Source organism: Anoplopoma fimbria, chromosome 11, assembly GCF_027596085.1.
Source record: "Anoplopoma fimbria isolate UVic2021 breed Golden Eagle Sablefish chromosome 11, Afim_UVic_2022, whole genome shotgun sequence".
In the NCBI taxonomy this organism is placed as follows: Eukaryota; Metazoa; Chordata; class Actinopteri; order Perciformes; family Anoplopomatidae; genus Anoplopoma; species Anoplopoma fimbria.
The window spans coordinates 6,852,060-6,873,374 of NC_072459.1; the positions used below are offsets into that span (position 1 = coordinate 6,852,060).

The window sequence follows — 21,315 nt, forward strand, 5'->3', positions numbered from 1 at the left end:
TGCAACACCGGATTTTCAACCAGGAAACCGATGTTCCTGTCCCTTGTCAAAACTAAAAGTAAACGTTGACTTATTTTGTCTCGTTTATTTTTTGTCACATGATTTGCTAGTCACGTAAAGTCAACACTTCACTTGCCTTAACCTAACTTTTAAGTTTATTTTGAAAGGACACTATGAAGGGGCTTATATTTGACATGTTGAAAACTGACGCTAGAGGGATACCTAGAGCGTTGATCTCTGATGCAAAGGGCCACCGACCAAGCGGCGGTTCTTGACAAGTCGGGAGTAAGAACATGTTCATTCCACAGTCCGATTAAATAATGTGAAAGGAAAACAGACTGTTCTGCTTATTCTCAACCTTTTACTGTCTTAACTTAAACTGGCAAAGCACCACAAAGAGCCAAGATTATCAGGTTTTGTTCAGGGATCAATGCAGACGTGTGGATTGAGTGATTTATACTGGGTTTATCTCCCGGACACGCAGCCTTCAATAGCAGTTTGTGTTCTGACTTTGTGGCTGAAGCTGCCCCGGAGCGAGCGATGTGAAGAACACTGTGGGTGAATAAAAGATTCATTATCACAACTTGTTCATGGAGTCGTCCTAAAGACCGGTGCAGCGTCTGAGCTGTCATTGCATGACACATTAAAGACACACACTTACACACACACACACACACACACACACACAAAACAATACAGGCTGATTACAGACCAACAGTGTGAGTGTGTCATGCTGCTGAGAGGAAAGAAAAAAAACATACATGTGTGGTTCACATCTGCATGACATCTGCAGGTGAAAGTGTGTTCATACGTGTGTGTGTTTGGGTGTGTGGGGGTGTTCATACGTGTGTGTGTTCTCACCCAGAGTTGCCTGTGTGCATGCTGCTATGATCATGAGAGACTCCCTGTCCTGGAAAGCGATCTGAGGGAGCAAAGGGGAGCCACGCTGCTCCTCATTAAAAATTCATCCTGTTCCTTACTGCTCTCAGAAAACACAGAGACGATGAAGGTGAGCGCTCACCACACAGGCCTGCACACACACGCACACACACGCACACACACACATAGCTCAGAAGAGAGGGGGAGGAGAGAGGCAGCATGCTCGCCTGGAAATTACATCATCCTCCTCCTCAGTGGACTTAGCAACACATCGCCTACATCCGGATGCAGCGATAATAACGGTGGCGACTTCATTTCGACGAATTCCCTGATTCGCTCTGATCTGCAGATTAAGGCAGCGTTGTCTTTTCACCCCAGAAAAAAAAAAAATAAAATAAATTAAAACAGCAACATCGTCAGCAGTTCGGAGGATGCTTTGTCTAAGAGTCACAGTACGCACCTCCGCAGACGTGAATAATCGAGTGTCAGCCGTTCCCAGACACCAGGTTTACATCATTTCCTGTAGGAAGCCTATTAAATCATCATCCTTCAGGTTAAGCACCCAGCTCACTCCATCAAGCTGCTCCAGCTTGACATGTGAGTGATAGAACAAACAGAGTCTAAATCAATTAAAGTCAGGTCACATTGAACATTTGTTAAAATTAAATTATTTTTTTTGCAGTCGTGCAGTTAAATTCTTTGAAAATCGTCCACCAAAGTAAACTAAACCGAAAAGTCTAACAGCTCTTAGATGAACCTCGTCAATGAACGAAACAACCTTTTGTCTCCTTCTCACACTTGTTGTGTTTTGGATTGAATTGGTCTCAATTGACAGATACAGTCTCATTACAACTGTTTGTTTTCCCAACAGCGCCATTTGCTGTGACAGCGGGGTCTGCCAGCTCTGTCGACTGCAGTAAATACTCACTCTGGAGTGCAGTAAACATGACCATCTGAGCAGCGTCACACTGACAGGCAGCCGTGACGTCCTCACAGAGGCCGGTTTGGTGCCTCCAGGAGAAGGTTCGTTACAAACATGGCGGTCAAAAGGACGTGCCAAACCTTCATTATCTTCATTTTTTATTCAGTCTGGACAGTTGATTATTCTAATATCTAGGTAAAAGTTAAATTTAAATTTAAATAATAATAGATAAAGTTATATGATTTGTATTGCAAACACTTGTTGTTTAACCATTTATTGTTAAGTACTCCTCTGTCAGTCGGTCCACCACTTCGGTCCAGACTGAAATATCTCAACAACTGTTGGATGGATTGTCATGCATTCTTTTATCAGACATTCATGGTCCACAGAGGATGAAACATTATCCATTTGGAGATCCTCTGACTTTTGCTTTAGTTTCATTGTCAGGTCAAAATTTGAATATGTCCAATACTTAATACTTAATAATTCAAAATGACATCTCCATCAGCCCCAGCTGTATGCTTTTGCTAGTTTAGCATGTTAGCATGCTAACATTTGCTTAGGTATGCTATCATCTAGCTTAAAGCACAACTGTATGACAAGTACAGCTTCACAGAGCCGCGAGCATGACTGTAGACTCTCAGTCACACGAGAACATAATCAATAACTTATTTGCATCTCTCCACATTTATCTCTTTACTTTTTGTTGGTTAAAGTATTCTAAACTATGGTGATTAGACTCCTCATGCAGCCAGAAGCAACAAGTTTTGGTTGGATGATGAGGGACAATAAATATGAGTGAAAATCGGTTTCAACAGATCTCTTTCAAGCATAGACAATACATTGGGGAATTTCACATTTGAAAAAAACAAAACTTATTGAAGAAAAACAATCAGCAGATTCATTTATAATAAAAATAGTAATACATAGTAATATAATTATGATTATTTGGGTGATAATATGCTTAATATGGAGGTGAGGGGAAGAGAAACACAATCTGTTACTGTCTCTGCCCTGAACTGTAAAAAAATAAGATAATCAATCCAGTCAGATCAACCGTCTGTCTGGAATTACAGCGCTGTCTGGCTTTCTTTGATGCACAGAAAACAAATCAATCATATTGGACACCCAATGATATCTAACTACACCATAAAGCCTTGAGTATACACTTCAAATACAGACACACACCTGTGTTGTGCTGAGCCATCTGGACCGGATCACCTTCATCCTCTCAGACCGGCTGTTTAACATCACTGTAGAAGTACATCATGCTATCAGTTTCCTTCCTCCTTGCCCTCTATCGTTGCCCTGCAGTGCTCTCTTCTCCATCTGTCATGCTCAGACTCCGTCCTTCTGGCGTTACGTCCAGCCTTCCTCCATCGCCCTCCCCCCTCCCGACGGTGACCCCCAGCTCAGCTACAGGAACCTTCAGCCCTACTCTTCCTCGGTCCAGGCCTGTCAGCAGCTCTCCCACTGGGTGCTAAGAGGGCTTCGCAGAGGTGGGAACGTCTCTGTCACCTCTCTTCAGTTAGTTCATTAGGAAGCAATTTAGCTACCGTATCACAGCAGCTATACTGTCTATAATGTATGCATGAAAGTTCAAATTTGTGACAGAAGATTTAATCACGTAAAAGTAACATTTCTTTACACAAATCACACTTTTACGCAAATCTAGTAATTTAAACCATTTGAGGTTTTGACTTGGGCTGCAATTAAAGATTATTTTCACTACTGGTTAATGTACCAGATATTTTCTGATTCATCCTTTGATCTCTAGAATATCAGAAAATGTAAATTCCCGGAGCTCAATGTGACGTCTTTAACTGTCTTGTTTTGTCCAACCAGAAGTCCAAAACCCAAAATATATATAATTTACTAGTTTACGAGGAACTACTGCATGTTTGAAGTTTCGGTTTAAAAATTGCTTAGAGGAGTTAATTACAATAATTGTACATTCATTTTCTATTGTTCTGTTTCAAGTCTATTTCATCCAGCTCTACTTAAATATATATCATGATGTATGCAGAGTCACATAAAAGCATTCAATGAATGCTGGAAGCAATAAATTGTGCTCCTCTGTGAATTACATCAGAAGATAATCTCCTTACATATGAAATAAAAATGTAGATGACTTTACTGAGTTTGCTGCAACTAATATTTAATATTCCAATTATTTTCTTGACTACTTTATTAGTTGTTTTATCCATTAAATGGCACAAAATAGTGAATGTTGACACATTGATGCTTTAAAAGTGCTTGTTTTTTCTGATAAATAGTCTGATAATAGTAATTTGTGCTTGAAAAGATGATTTGTAGAATAGTTGTAGAAATACTAATCGATCGACACTATTATGATTCCCCTGGCATGTTGAGAGGTGATGCTTGAAGCTTCAAAACACTATATTTGATCAATTCAACAGCAGCATGTCTACCAAAACAATGTTCTTTACTGTGAACGTTTTTTTTTATATGAAATGTTGCTTTGTCAGAAGACATATTTCCAATCAAATCTGCAGAAGAAGTCAGAGAGTGTGTTTTTGTAATTTGAGTGAAGTGACCCTTAAAGAAATAAAAATAAGACCCTGAGAGAGAAAATAAATCAGAATTAAAGTACTAATCCAGCCTTGATATATCCATCGCCCAGTCATTACTGTTATTACTATCGTTATTAGCATTAGAATCATCTGCAGCAGGTGGCAGTACGCTCAGCCACCAAACCCACTCTGCTCCTGTTCCTTCCTCCAGCTCTGAGATGATGCAGTGTGTTTGGGCTGCGTTCTGACACAAAGCAAATACGGTGTAATAGATTGCAAATGAACTACGCCGCGGACACCACCAATTAATCAAAAGGCAGATTGTCGTACACTTTCTCTGTACAATGGCAGAAAAAAAAAGAAAAGTAGTAGGTGAATCGCACCTCCTTAAAATGAATGGATTGTATCTGCAGTTAATTATCATTTACTAGAGGGTCTCTCTGGGATGTTTCCACAGCTTAAGGATACGGTCAGTGAAGTGGAACGGAGAGGAGCTCTGCGGCGATGGAATCAGAGATTAGTCTGCTGGTAATTACACTTTCATTGTAAGAGGATCAATTCTATGTAATAAGAGTGCAATCTCACTAAAAATCGAGTGGTTATTCAAGCCACTTTAACATGGAAACTTTACATTTTCAAGGAAAACATTTGTTTGATAAACGGCAACACTGGATACACTTCTGTTGCTCTTGACCTTTGACCTTTGAGCACTGCAGTGGCTTAGTAAAGCTTGGTCAACTTGTATGTGGTTTAGTTCTGGTTGTTTTAATCATCAATCTGTCTTTTCAATTAATGTTTTGGTCCATACAATCTCAAAGAATAGTGAAAACTGATGATAATAATTCCCCAAAGCCCAATGTGCTGCCTTCAAGAAATAAGATATTCAATTTATAATCATATCTGACACAGAAAAGAAGAAAATCCATGAATTGCCTTTTTGCTAAATCTAATGATTTCAATCATTAGTCAATCATCAAAATAGTTATTACTTAATATTCTGTTGATCGACTAATTGTTTCAGCTCAATATGAATACCTTATCAAAGCTTAATCTTTAAGATTTCAGCCAAGAACGACATTTCAGTCTCCTATTTGAAATTTACAATAAAGAAAAAACTGTAACTTTTCAAACCCAAAGGAGACAAACTCTGTCTACCAGTCTTTTAGTCACCGTGAGGTTGCCAGGCAACCAGTGGAGACTCCAGGAGTCCCTGGCCAAAAAGCAGTCTGGGACATAACTTCCATTTTTACAGACATATTGTGTTAATTTGTGAGCTTCAGGGGTGCGGCTAGCTGTTTCCATCTGTTTACACTCTTTATGCTAAGCTAAGCTAGGTGGCTGCTGGCTGTATTGCTTCATACCCATACATAAAAGAGAGTGGAATCGATCCTTTAATCTAACCCTCGGCAGGAAGGTGAATAAATGTAATTCCTAAAATTCCGAATAATTACAGAGCTTGTGTTTAATGTTCTCATCTGCAGCTTTGCTTGCTTACACTGGTTGTGATTTTAAAGATTTCAAGAGAACAATTGTTGCGTGTTTGATATTAAAAGCAGAGGTTTTAAAAAGTTTTCCTTCAAGATTCTGCATTCATTTGAACTGCATTTTTACTTGTAACCAAAATATCCTGTTTCAAACGTAAATATGTTGCTTTACAGGAGCAAGACGTCATTGGAAACGCTTGTGCAAGCAGGCAGTCAACAGGCCGAACAGTCCTATCATGGTCTGGTGAGTTGTGATGCCACACAGTATGCTTACACAAAGACTAGCCCTGGGTGCGTTTGGTATTGATTTGTTCTCTGGTCATGTAGGATAAAGATAGACCCCACCCAACAGGACCAACAGCAGCTAAAAATAACATGTGTAAATCAAGGCTAGAGCACACACACACACACACACACACACACACACACACACACACACACACACACACACACACACACAGACCTGCTGGCTGTGATGATGTCGATGAGTCGGGGGGTCAGAGGGGATAATTATAACGTAGTAACTGAAATGCTGCTCCTCCTTGACGCATGTCCCATCATTTAATGCTTTTATTTTAATTTATTTTCTAATTTATAGCTAAATCTCTTAATCTCTAGACTGTGAGGGGGGGTTCTCTACGATGAGCAGGTGACAGCATTTATGGGAGAGTGCCACCGAAGTTTACAGCCACTCTACCATCGACCAAAGCCATATGAGCCATTAATCATACACTAAACCAATTACCATGCCATCCCAGCCGTCTGCTGTCCATCTCATCTCCCAGACTCTGTCAGGACAGTCGATGCCGCTTCACCAAGACATGACTATTAATATACAAGTGTGTACTTTAAACGTCCATTGTCGTCTCAAGTTGGATATAGATAAGGATTAAGTTTTACTTTTTTTATTTGAAGTGATCAGATCCAGTGGTTCAGTCATGGCTATACAATTGCATTTGGGAGATTCCTTGTTCACTGCCTAGCTTTTCTGGCTTTGTGAGGGAATAGTTATGTTTTTTTTTTTTCTTTCTTTTAAATTGAGTAATGTGTTTAAAATGTATTGACTTTTGTAATTAATTCATTCCAGAACTGAAAAATCACAACATGATACTTAAAGGTACTCTCCTCTCCCACGCACATCTAATAAAATAACTGTCCATAAAGTCCCTTGCACCTCTGCTATTATTTTCTGTTTTTCATTTATCTCTTCTTGTCTGAGCACCTGACTTTTGATGAATTGCCATTTTAAAAGTTTACTAGTTGGAGAGGAAGGGCTAAATTGATTGTAACAAAGCATTTTTTGCATTATACGGCCTCAGGGAGCAAAATTGTAATTGTTTACGACCATTGTGTCATGTCAAAAAATATTTTATGGGACTCAGAAAAACAATATAAAGTTTTCACAATTAAGCATTTTTTACAGATTATTCCAGCAGATTATTTAAAGGTTATAGGGCTAGGTGTTGTTTAATGCATTTGTTAATAAAACCATTTACACACGTTAAATACTTTAAAAATGAGACCAACGGCATTTAGACAGTAAACAGGCTCTTGTTTTTTTCCTCTCATCAGTTAAACAAACCGAATGCGGCTTTTCATATTAGGTTCAATGTTATAAGAAGGCTAAAATGATCAGAATAAACAAACTTTCAGGCTCTCTCCTTTCAAAGTTGAACTGCAGATATAAATGTTTAACAAAAGATTATATATTTGGCGACTCTGATAAAATCTCCTGCGACCCACAACAACAAAACAACGCTTTTATTGGTCTTTACTAGAAGATCATTCAGTACAATGTAAACATCTATGACATTCCCAAACCGCGTTTGTAACTGGCTTTTGAACTTCCAAATACACTAACGAAGTCTTGGTAGTTCCTGTATTCCCAAACTATTTGGTCTATAAGATGTTAATTTCAGGTGCGATGCTAATTTAAAAGGTCAGTTGGAGAAAAACTTAACCAATAATGCAACATTACAAGCTTAAACAGGAAGCCATAAATGCAGTACCACTTATAGAAATGTAACCGTGTTTGTTTAAAGTGCTACAACACAACAGCACTGGTACCAAACCTAAACAGACCTGAGGCTGCACTCTAAACCCAATCAATGAGCTCCACACTGATACCCAGGTACCAGAGTCTGTTGATGCACGTCGCTGTAACCGAAGAATTATAACAAATGGAGAGCTCAAACAGTAATACAACAGAAAGGCCGGAGTCCCGCACTGTTCTCAGCCTGTCTCGGGGCTCAGCCTAATCCAGTAATGTCTGGCCTGTAATTTGGCTTTAGTGGGCAATAGAGAGGGCAAGGTGGAGACCAATAAAACGTCGTGTTCGGCAGTGACCGTCTGTGGTCTCAGCGGAGGGCAAAATGAATCCCATCCATCGCCGGCTGCAGGGCAGAGTGACAGTGCAGTGCAAGAGAGTCACTTTGCACAAGCTGCGATCAGCTAAGGGGGGTTAGTGATACCAGCCAGGACGGAGGCTCAGTTTCGACTCCAACAAGTGGCTGCGACGCCCCTGAATACACTTTACATCCACTCTCCGCTCATGACTGTAAAAAAACTGTAATCCGTCCCATGCAGCTGGATGTACGGCGGATCGTGTGTCATAATACAACGTAATGCCACTTTAAGGCCGGGACATTAGCCTGGGTGGGCAAACTCCAGCTGGGTAATCCTTATCTGATTGGACTATGAGACTAATCCAGCTCTTCTCTGCTGCTCAGCTATCTGCTTTTATCTCAGGCCTGCCTCTCGTGCTGCTGTACACATGAGAATACACAAACATCATGTGTACAAGTACACAAAAGCGCACACACACAACATACTCCCACGTGTGTGTGTGTTTTTTTTTAAAAGCATGAATGTACACTACATTGATACTCCCACGATCTTATACATAAAATCATGAGGCAGTATGTGTGAACTGTGATCTGTGGTGATCGACAGCAGATGTGGGAGGCCGTGCTCAAGTGTGGTAGCCATTTAAGCTAAAAATTTAAAAAAATTTCAGCGTAAATTAAAAATACTTGCCATTGCTATAACTCAAAATTAAATCAACAGTCTATAGGTCTTTGCATAGGGTTTTTTTTAGGGTTTTTCTTTCAGGTGATTTGCATATCAATTCATTTTTTTCGAATGATTGTTTTTGTCATGAGTAGCTACTTTCACAGCTACTTTTTTTTAGGTTGAGTAGTTGATTTTTCTGAGCTTTTGCACAACAACCAATCACAATGTGTGTAATGGACATATTTAAAATGTACACTTTAGTGTACAATAACACACCAAACCAAGACAGCTTCGTTCAACCATTTTTGGTGAAACAAGCTAACATTTGCGCTTTGAGTAAACATTTTCAAAATCAATCACATTTTTGGAAAAGTGAAAAACAAATTTCAGAGAGAATTACACAGAAGGGTGAATGAAAACATGTTTAAGAGATAAAGATAGAAGCTAAAGCCTACAGACCACATCTTTCACGGTGAACCACCACATCACCTGGTGATTGAGGCAGAAGACATTGAAATTAAGGAACAACACTCTTTCTGAAAAGCCGTGTATTTCTTTATCCACTAATACAATCCATTAAAAAGCAAGAGCAGCATGTTTATACATTAAGTATACATTCAGTAGCTAGCTTAGCATAGTGCTAAAACCAATTAATGATGTACTAATATTACCTGCTAAGGTTTTTACATAGAAGCGTAACGTTTTTGAAATGTATCATTATTACACAACCTTTAACCACGACAAGCACCAAATCCACTAAACCAGCCTGAAAATGGAGAAATTCTGCAATGACTGCATGAGAGTCTGTAGGGCACAGACGTAAAGTTGTCGGACCCTGGTCGGAGCTGGCTGGCTGGGGTGCTAGGGAAAAGGAAATCGATTGCCAATTTCTCAAAATGGTTGCCAATGGCAAACTGGCAACTGTTATTGTCGAGCCTTGTGTGATTGCCATTCTTCACAATGTTAAGATATTTCAGATGGATTGATTGAGCAGATGAAAATAATCAGAACTTGTAGTCCTAAATAATTGCAAAGCTGATATCTCTATGCACCGTGGAAATGCAGGACATTTGATTGTACATATTGTAGTTTAGGTCTTTGTGATTTGTGCAATAAGGAAAATCACATTGAATGATGAACCTTTATAGACCGACAACGGGTTATAAAATTGTGACCCTCCTTCATCACAGGGTCCACCTCTCCTCTCCCACCCCTCCTCCCTGACTCTGGCTCTCCCCTCCACTGTGGAGCCTGAGGGCGGCGCTGTAATGAAGACGAATATCTTAGATTAGCAGCAAACGCAGAGCGCTACACCTGGCTGATAGCACAGGGGGCTCAGCGGCTGCTCTTACAGACGTCCCAGATAGGATGGAGGATCCGGGGCCTCCGGGGCCCAGTTGATCAGCAACACACATGTTTACTCATGTCTCCCTGGCTAAATCTCTCTCTGCACCCACACGTGTTCACTGAACTTTAAATACTGTTTCAAGACCGTTAGTCTGAAATGCACACTTCCAAAAATAAAAATCAACAGCAGAACACCAATAAGTGCAGACTTTACTTTCAAAGATTGAAAAAAGTCAGAGAGCTGCTGTTTTTTTTTAAGTTAATAAAATCAAACTGCCTAAAACATGGAGGCAAACCATTCACAGTGTCGGATCAAATTATATTCTCACCTAAACTAGCAGTAGAAGCAAACATCTGGCGGGAAACCAAACACAAAAAAAAAAAGGACATCCATGAACAACTGACATTAAAACTTAGGTAGGAAAAACACTCAAAAAGTGACCAAATTGAATGTTGTGTATCTCATTTTTTCAGATATTGAGTCCAGAAGCAAGAGATCTAAAGATGCAACTAACTATTATTTTCATTATTGATTAATCTGCGGACAATTTTTTTGATTTATATATTAATCCTTTAGCTAAAAAAATGTTGTTATTATTATACTATTTCCCAGAGCCCCGAGTCTTTTTTTGTCTGACCAATAGTCCAAAATACAAATATATTAAATTAAAAAAGACATATAACTGAGAAAAGCAGCAAATATTAAAATCTATATAAATATTTAAGTTTTTTAAAGATTTGTTGGTAGAATGTGTCTCCTGAAACTGACATGACGCTATCAGCCAAAGAGTAGACGTGTCACTCTGTTGGTGTTGTTGGAACTACAAAAACACTTCCCTCTCAAACTATCTTCGACACACAAGCCGTGGAAAATATACAACTTTCATTTTAGCCTGTCACCCAGATACAATGATACCCAGTTCAGTCATCTCTGCTATTCTTAACCATGACCTAAACCACACCCTTACCTCAAACACTTCTCTAACAGGAGGGAAGCACGAACTTAAATGTTTTGTTCGTAGTTTTTTACTAATAACAAGCACTGTAGCTTAGCAAATGTGTCATTCAGTGAAATGCTCGCACTGTAGATCCAGACTGTAAAGGGAGAGCAGCACTGCAACACTAGCAAGATGTGGAGGACAACACACAGTAATGGAAGAAACCAATGCAGATCCATTTAAATATGCTCGGATCGGCTCAGATACCCTTTTGATACACGATGCTTTTCTCTTCCAGGAGTGAGATTATTGTGTTTCACTGACGAGCGAGTGAGCGAAGCAGAGGTGGAGGTGATGAAGCACCCAGTGTGGGTATTCCCATTTTGCTTGTTCACAGGTTCTCCTCTCCAGTAGCTGGTTATACAAACAGAAACCGCCGCCCACCTGTGTCCACTCAGCGAGCGGGATGTGTGGGCCCCGAGCTGCCAAACACACAGTCTGTGTTCTCTGCTGCGATAAAGACGGAGCGACGGCTTCAACCGCCAGTCGCTGCCTGATCGCCAGTCAGGCTTCGTTTGAGTGGAGCTGGGGGAAAGATGAATGCTAGTCATCTTGGCACTTTGAATCAATTGAGCTGAGCTGCAAACTGAAGCCTAATTAACATCTGAAATGTTAAACTTCACTCCTCCTGACTATCCAGGCTGGATGTGCAGCCTGCTTATCTCTGCCTCTCTGCAGCTGCATCCGCTGTGTACTTTTCTATTTCTCAACCCCACTGATTTTTGGTTTAAACTACCTATAATTAAATGCACTCGCTTCTTAAGACCCAATTTCCTGAGCAGGAAATAATTTGAATTAGAATTTAAATGAATCTGACCCCAGTAAGTAAATGCACTGGCCCCCTTTTTTCCACTCCCTCGCCTCTTCTGGGCCGGGGATCGTTCATGAATCACAAATGATAAATCTGGGTTTATTTCCTGCCATTTTGATCTCAGATTCAAAGGGAGACGCTCGTTGTGTCGATACAAAAGCAACATACACACACGCCCAGAGCCAAGAGTGTGATGTTCTGATCCCTGTTCTGTCTTGACTCTGTGATGTTTGGTTTGCCAATTAAATAACGGCCCGTCACTGTTAACATTGCACTCCAGCTGTGATCGGACTAAAGGAACAGTTAATACACCAGAGCACTGCATCCACATTCAGCGTTTTTCTCAGTTACATATCCAGGCAACAAACCCTTTGTGATACCTTCACAGCACATTTTGATCGGTACCGGAGAAACCGCAATTTTCTGTTGTTGAGACCTGAGCAGCTTCTCAGGAACAGCAGAGGTGCAACCATCAAAAGTGGAGGTGAATACCAATTAGACTATTTTGATAGCGGTGCTACTTTGATATTTGATTTTCAGTTTGCTAAAACTCTGCTCTATAGAAACACTTTTTCTCCTACGTTTACGTTACAGTTCGTCTAGACTCTGAGGAGATATTGTAGTTTTGGCTGCACTACATTTATTTTGATATTAAGGTTTTGAATTAAAAAAAACACATCATAAGCTTTTAAAATACAAATGTAACCATCAACAAGTTTATGTTTATAAACTCCTCACACAGTTTCATTTAATTAACAGTTTGAGTCCCATAGAAGTCAAATGATTCAATATTTCACAATATGTTTGAAGAATAACTTCTTCTCTCTCCCATTACTCATCTCACAATGCCTCAGATTTATCTGCCCACCCTTTGGAAGGGCCTAGTTTGAGAGCCACTGGACTAAACTAACTTTATATAAAGTAGTTCAAACTAGTTCCTGTTCTCTCTCTTTTTGCTCTCTTTTTGGTCTCCACCACCTCCTGATAGAAATACCAGTCACTTTAGCTGCTACATGCTCCTCTATGTTCACCAGCACATCTCTATGTCTCTGTGTCTGTCTGTTGTTTGCTGCTGAGCAGGTATTTGTGCAGAGGGTTTTAAAAAGCCTTTTCTCTAAGAAGCTGCATGCTGCAGTCAAAAACGACACTATGAGAGCGGCGAGAGAGAACATGAACAGTAAAGCTGTGGGCCAAACAGATAAAACAATGAACTGAAACTCACTATGCTCTTTGAAGCCAATGGGAGCCATTCCACAGTGTCGCAGTGTTTTTTTACAAGGTCATTTTATACATTATCATTGTAAAAATACTGAATATAGGCGCTTTAAATTGAACCTCAAACCCGTTATTAAGCTTCAAATAGAAGGCACACAGAGTCGGACTGCTTATCACAGGAGCCAGAGGAGCATGAAGGCTTTTCAGGATCTCACAGCTAAGAAGATGAGCAGATTTGTGACGCTCTGCGCCCTCACAAGGTTACAGCGCCGCACTCCAAGTCAGCACCCCAACGCCTCGTCATGACGGAAAGCATGCCGGCTCTGTACGATGGGGCGGGGGCGCGAGAGGTCGTCTCCACAGACCTGTGCTCAGGATGCGAGGCTGTTTGACATCTAAGTTCAAAGGTCACATGAAAAGAGCAGAGTCGAGCCACGTTGTAATCGAGGTAGTCAGGCAGGTCAGCAGGCTACATCTCTACCATGACTTTCCTTCCTGGGCTTCATTATAAAATTAAGCACCCTGTCCAATCTGGTGACCTTTTGTCACATTCTCTTCAACCTGTCCTGCAGCGTCCCTTAATCAAAGTCAGACCAGTCTATCGGTTAGCATATATAGCAGGCTGATATATGATGAATCTTCCTCTGGAGTTAAAGCTCCTGAATATGGTATTATTTCATTATTTCAACTCTAACGTCTGACGAGAGAAACTGTTCCAGAGTGGTGTGGGAGGCTTTTATGCAACAGCTTCAGGCTGCAACCAGAAACCCGCTTCACCTGCCTGAAGGAGCTGAACAGGCTAACATCACTATATTAGTCTTGACTTAGCTGGAGAGTTTTAGTCTTGATGGTCCATTTCCAAGTTTGTTTTGTGACCCTTTAAAATGAAGCAGTGTCTCCCGGCCTGTGTCATTTATTAACCAAAAGGTGATTTATCTTGAATGAATGAAAGGTCATACTATCCAGTAAATGAAAAAGAGGCAGAAAATAGAGAAAATATGGAACAAAACATTAAGTTAATTAAATAACCTTGCCCTCAAATGTATCTTGCAACCCTTTCTGCAGGTGCTGAAAACCCTAAAAGATTTGTATTAGCGTGCATCTGAACCACCTTTTTTCTCACCGCATGAGCCCTAAAAATGAATATATTATCAGCAACCCTGGTCCCAGGTTGCATGTGTCATTTCAACCCCAAAATGTGCTTTTTTTTTGTCTAAATGTTTCATTAGAGACTTAAAGAAACTAGTCAGTCTTCCACAGGATAAAAGGCACAGATTTAAAGAAAAAGTTGCAGCGGAGACATCGGACCCAAACGATTTATTTCATAAAACCTCTGAGGGGGGCCACACACATCCTGCAAGAGATGATCACCCTAAAAGATTTGCATTAGTATGGATCAAAGTGGAAAGTTTTAGTCCAAGTTTTTCTCGACCTTGCAGATTTTTAAATTCGTCCCAGGTTGCGAGTGTCAACCAAAGATTTTGTTTAGTTTTGATTGTATTTTAAATGAAAAAAAAAAGAAACTATAGAGCAAGTAACACCATTTTTGGAAGTATATATATTTTTGGCTCAATTATATCCCTTTAATAACCTTGCAACCCTTCAGATTTCTCCTGCAACCCCTTGAAGGACGTCTCGGGACAGAAACCGTGTACTTGTTGGAGTTTAAGAGTATGGATGCAGTTAGATTTGCTGCTTTCCTCTCAGTTCCGGCCTTCAAACACCAATTTTAGTGAATTATTGCTGTGCATTTCATGTTGGGAAACAGAGGCACATCCTTACACAGTTGCATGAGAGGAACAAGCAAAGAACATCCTGTGATAAAGAACGTGCCATTGAACTTTAAACCCCACAAGTGAAACCATGTTGGGAGAGTTTTTGATTTGTGTTGCAGAGCAGCAGAGCGTCTTATTCTTACCTTCCAAGCAGCACGTCCTCCAGAGGCCCGAGTGGGTCATCACCTCCTCGTTCTTCTTGCTGGTCTCGTTCTCGCTCATGGACTTGCTCCTGCAGACGCCGCGGGAGTACAGCCAGTAGTCCGTGCCGACCGCGATGGTCATGAGGCTGAAGGCCGCGAAGGCTCCCACCGTGGTCAGCAGCATCTGAACTCCGCGGTCGAACAGACCCATGTTTCCGCATTCCATGAAAGGGGGACCCCCTTTCCTCTTGATGTACAGGAAGTAAATATTTGAAAATTTGCGGGACCAAACCAAACCGAAAAAACGGGATATACTCGAGCGGAAGGAGAGGGAAGAAGGAGGAGGAGGATGCGGTAGGAACCTTATGGTTGCGTTTGGGTGAGGACTAAAACAAGAGAAAAACTGAGGATGGAGGTTATTTGGGGGGAAAGAGAGGAAGAGGCAGTGATGTCTCCCCTCTCTGTTTGTAGTTAGTTTTATACACCCCTTGAAAAAAGATGAGAAATCAGGTATGCAGAGGATGACAGCACCTCAGCAGGCCTCCAGCTGCAGATGTGTGGATAATAACACAGAGCTATAAAGGACTAATTACGTCCTGAAGCCTATAGTGGCACAGCACAGCCTAAAAATGGAAGTGAGATAAACCAAACTGAGGTTTATTCTCTACAGGCCTGCAAAAGAAGAGGAGAAAAAGCCTGTTTCTCGACTTGCAAAGGTTACAGCTGAGCACAGAGCTGAATTAACATGAGCTCAAATGGAGCACAGAGATGGTTGGATGGGGAGGGGGGGGCGGTGTTAAGAGTAATGGCAGGCTTACAGTACAACAGTTCAATATGTCTGTTACAGTGAGTTACAGTTATTTTAGTCTGAGGCTATAACATTTAGAATTCAGAATTATAACTAAACCCGCAGCTACCCTAAAGATTATTTAAAAATATGATTATTCTAATGTCTTTTGTTAGACAAAAGGGGTAAAAAGCAACGAGGTAATAAAGTGGGGAGGGAAACGAAGGACAGCGGGGAAATCTAACATATTAGAGGAAAACAAAAGAGAGTAAAGAAATGGACGGATTCAAGTCCCGTCGAGAGGAAATCAACCAAGATTCTCGAGCTATTGTTGTGTTAAAAGGAGAAATATCACGCTGGCTTCTCACAACGGTGGAATGAGGAAATCAACAAATAAATGAATTAATTAGCAGGCTTTTAAAACACACACACAAAAAAGAAAACAGATAGAAACCGATAAAAACCTAAGAAAAAAAAAAAAAAAAAAAAAAAAAAAAGAAAGAAAATAAATTAACCGCGTAGATTTTTTCCTTTTTCCTAAAATTTTGATCCCCAGTTTCCATATGTAGCCCTATAGCTCTGGGAAGGTTTCCGCCGAAAATGGGGGTCTGCGGTCAGAGGAGGTTCGGTCGTCGACGATCCGGAGAGAGCGGGGAGCATCCAGCAAGGCAAGCCGACCATCACTCGACATAGAGCCGGCAGGAGGAGGACGAGGAGTCGGTGTGGGCGCCGCCGCAGCCGAGGATGGAGGAGGACACTGCCGCTTGAATATCCAAATGCACCGTGGCAGTATCACACCCAGGACGGTCCCGTTTGTATAGCCCTTGCGCCATGTAATAGGAAGAAAAATAAATACTGATGAATGTTGCAATCCCCCCTTGTTTTCCCCTCCTCCTCCTCCTCCTCCTCTTCTCCTGTCTCTCCTCACGGGATGCAGGTTTTGGCCGAGGAAGAAGAGGAATAAGAAGAAGAAGAAGAAGAAGAAGAAGAAGAAGATATTACACAACCGGGAGAGCGAGCTGCACGGATCCACACAGACAGAGCTGGTGTTGTCACGATGTCAGCGGCTATACGTTCAATACTCCCCCTCTTTTGTCGGATGATGAGTAATGTTAATGTGAAGAAGATGCTCTTAATTCTGCAGGCTGTAGTACTTCTTCTTTATCTTCTTCTTGGTTTTTTTTTTTAATTTAAAAAAAAAAAAAAAGGCCCACAGTGGGTATATGTTTGTATGTGTTTGTGCTGCAGCGATGGAGGCTCGTTGCTGGAAAGATATTAAAGATTTTTTAATTCCGTTTCAGTGAGTGGAGGGGGCGGAAGGAGGGGGTGTAGTGATGGTGGACTCTCTCTCTCTCTCTCTCTCTCTCTCTCTCCCTCTCTCTCTCTCTCTCTCTCTCCCTCTCTCTCTCTCTCTCTCTCTCTCTCTCTCTCTCTCTCTCTCTCTCTCTCTCTCTCTCTCTCTCTCTCTCTCTCTTTGGATGGGTAGATGGAGGATTACTGAATTGCATTTGTACACACAGGCTGAGATTTATGCATTTATGGCTTATTATCCTCCGATCCAATTGTTGCAGCACTCTCTCTCTCTCTCTCTCTCTCTCTCTCTCTCTCTCTCTCGCACACGCATGTCTTCCCTGAAGTAATCTCACTAAATGTCTTGGCTTCACTTATCTCGCTTTCTTTCTTTTTTTTAATTTTTACTATCGCTCCTGTCATTAATAACTGCGATTTTAGTGCTGCAGCTCACAGCTATAAAGGCAGATATGGTGTCATCCTCTAATAAGATGAGTCTCCATAAATGATAATTAGCAGCGAGGATGAGTCTGATTTTGTTAAGGGTTTGAATTCATGCACTCACATTAAATTCATCCTCTTTTTTTTTTTTTTTAAATGACCGACTTCTATGTAATTAGTGTGCAGTATTAGCACAGTGTGTGTGTGTGTGTGTGTGTGTGTGTGTGTGTGTGTGTGTGTGTGTGTGTGTGTGTGTGTGTGTGTGTGTGTGTGTGTGTGTGTGTGTGTGTGTGTGTGTGTGTGTGTGTGTGTGTGTGGTGCTGAAAGGACAGCTCCCTCCAGCGCTGCTCTTCGGATGTGGAGTTTGTCGCCCCCTGCTGTTCAAACGTCTTTATCACAACTAAACAAATATTAACGTCAATCAAAAACAGTCAATCTTTCTGTGTGCTTTTTAAAACTTTGTTTTCAAAATGTATTTGATCTTTCGTGTTTAATTCCCCCTTATCTTTAACTTATTTTCGTGTAGTGGCCTTTCTGCACAGATCAGTTAACAAACAGCACTTGGAGATTTAAGCAAGTACCAGTGGATTATATGTATTTACACTTATAACTACTTGATGTGTTTTGCTTGTTGTTCCTTCACTTGGACATATGAGCAGAGTTTGAAATAACTGTGCTCAACTTCAGGCTGAGATTAGATTGATTGATTTTTGCTTGATTTTGAACACTACTACTAGTTTGGATCCTGTTGTTCAGGATGCAAATAACACAAGCGTGATGTGGAAACTCTCAGCCTGCACTGAGATTTTTGGGACCTTTTCCAAATAATTTTTGTTTTGTAGTTTTTTAATGAAGTGTTAATTAATTGGAGAGTTCTCTAAATCCACAAACAATATTAGAAGGGGGAGACGTCTCCGTCATAGAAGTCTAAAATGTGACATAGGCCTCTAACTGCTTTTTTCTAAGGAGTTTGGGATCCAATCTTGAGAAAAGCATTTTAAAAAACGCCTTTTATTTTTATTTTTTAAGTGTAAAATCTGAAAAGGGTCCAGAAACTATAGTTGTAGAATAAATGTGGTAAAGTATAAACTAGAAAATTGCCCTAAAAGTATGAAGTAACATAAAAAAGAAAATACCTCAAGGACCTAATTATTTTACAAACAGCAGTTTGCGCCCATGTCAGTGGATTGTGAGCGGGTTTAGCATTTGTTTTTATGGGTCGAGACCCGCAGCTCTGATGATGTGGATGAGTGGATGAAATACGTTGTTCAGCTGCTCATGTAACCAACAGTGTCAGAGAGAGAGAGAGAGAGAGGGAGGGTGTGCCTGTGCAGGTTGGATGTGTCCTTGTGAAATAAAAAATGTTCTCATCATGTTTCTCTTCAGGCCTCCAGGCCACATGTCAGATACTCAGATGATCCGGTCAGAGACACGTTTGGACAGGATGACTTGACTGCTGCTCTTAGTTCAGCATTTATCATCTCTGAGCCATTGAGTAGCTGCATGTTGAAGCATGTATGAGAAATGATTGATGCAGAGAGTATAAAGTAAAAAATAAATAAAAATAAAAGTGAAAAGCTAGGTTCCTCTTACCTTGTGCAGATCAGGCAATACATGTCAAAACTCAGATTTAATGATGGGAGTTTCACTACTTCAGTAAAAGTGTAAAAATACATTTAAAGTAAATGTATTTTTACCTAAGCAGAAGTAGTGTCATCAAAATGTGCTCAATATATCAAAAGTATTGATTATTTAGCATATTGCACTCTATCAGTATTGTATTGTTATATATTTGAACAGATGTGTAATAAAACTGAGTGCTTACGTACAATTTTGTACTTTACTTGAGTATTGTATTGTATTTACGTTGTATGCCACTTTATACTTTACTCTGCTTAATCCACTAAAATTATTTGACAATATTAATTACTTCGCAGATGCAGATTATCAATACATAACATAAATCAAATTATAAATGATGATGTATTTTCCTATATTGAGCTACCCAGCAGTAGATAAAGTAGTTAAAATTAGCTCAATCTTTACCAGCTGCAGCATTTAAGTGATAAACACATTAACACATCAATAATGAAGTTACTGATAAATAAACAGTAAAGGTCATCCAGTTATATAATATATATGGTTATGCAATGAGCCATTTTGCATTAAGAGTACTTCTAAGTAAAATTGTTAATGCATGACTTTTACATGTAACAGAGTATTTTTTTAATTGCTACTTTTACTTCAGTAAAAGATCTGAATACTTCAACAAATGTATATTATTGAATAATGAAGATTTCTTTACATAAGCAGCATCCAAATGGTTAACTACTTTACTTGTGGGTAGTTTATTAAATAAAAACACATAATAACTTGTTTTAAATTAAAGTTCCTAATTTGCAAAGGTCAAATAATCATAGGTAAAGTAAATAGTTCAATATTTAGTATAAAGTAGCATCAAATGTGAATCCTCAAGTAAAGTAGAAGAACCTCAAAGTGGTACTTGAGTACAGTACTTGAATTAATGTACTTTCCACCACTGCAGAATGCCCATTGTCTTTCCTTTCACACATTTCTACACTGAACTCGAACTCTGTGCTGAACAAGAGAGGCAATATAGCCAAAGATCTGTAAAGAGTGTCGCTGAACTTTCTAGGACTCCATGATTTTTTTCCCTCTGCAGCCACATTACGAAACCAGTGTTAATTCCACAGTAAACTCTTGTTGAAGCAGAATCTCTCTTGCAGATACCAACACTTTTTCCCTGAAGAGAGACTTTGAGCTCTGACTAAAGACCTCTCTGATTCTCCCTCTCTGCCAGGATTTGGGACACCCTTCGCTCTCATTAAACAATTACTCCTGACAGGCCAGAGAGGGTGTGCAAATCAGGCCCCAGGCCGGCACCCACACTGGTCCCATGTGCACTCTTTATGCCAATCTGACATCAACTCAGCAAACTGCAAATCCAGCCCTAATCAGGGCCTTGTTATAGAGCGCCCCTCGAGCATTGGCTCAGGGAGCGCTTCCAGTAAATTGTCCTCTGGAGTAAAAGAAGAGAGAGAGAGAGAGAGGGAAAGAAAAACAGAGGCTCGCTTAAAGGTGGTCGCACTTTGAACGTTTTTTATCCTCAGTAATTAAGCCTGATTAGAGGGAGTCTCTGGGTGAGGAGGCACCCTTGGGCCCTCTTGTCTGCAGGGTTAAAAACATTTCTTCCCTCCAGGAAGGCAAATTAGATGCAGTTAGTTAGAGCGGCTTGGATTAAACATTCTATTTTACATAATATAGATATTTTAGATGTTTGTGCTCATTTTCATTTCCATTAACAAATAACTTTTTATCATAGATAGTTGTTTCTGTTATTTAGCCTACACTCATTGATAATGGGGGTGGACGTAATAATAAAAACACCTGTCAGTGTTACAATTCAACAGCATCACAAACTAAATCCTATACGCAGATGAATCACCACCTTTCTCTAAAACAATACAAAATGAACTTTATAACATTTATATCCCGTGTTCTTCGGTGTGTTCTGCAGATGTTGTCCCGCTGTCTTGCGTGTTTGTTGTGAGGACACTGCCATGTCAGCAGTGTTTCCACTCTGATCCCTGAGTGTCCGTGCTGAGCTGAGAGCCGCTGAGTGAGCGTTTTGACACTGTCCTTCGCCTGCTCCGGCA

The 21,315-nt window shown here is 40.4% G+C and overlaps 1 protein-coding gene across 1 annotated transcript in view; it reads right to left on the minus strand.

Moving 5' to 3' along the window:
* cacng2a (calcium channel, voltage-dependent, gamma subunit 2a) overlaps nucleotides 1-15,346 on the minus strand; it is a 60,387-nt gene extending 45,041 nt beyond the window's left edge. The window contains exon 1 of the mRNA XM_054607920.1: nucleotides 15,121-15,346. Coding sequence (XP_054463895.1) covers nucleotides 15,121-15,346 — 226 coding nt within the window. The remainder of the gene's footprint in view (nucleotides 1-15,120) is intronic.
* Between the last annotated feature and the right edge of the window lie 5,969 nt (nucleotides 15,347-21,315).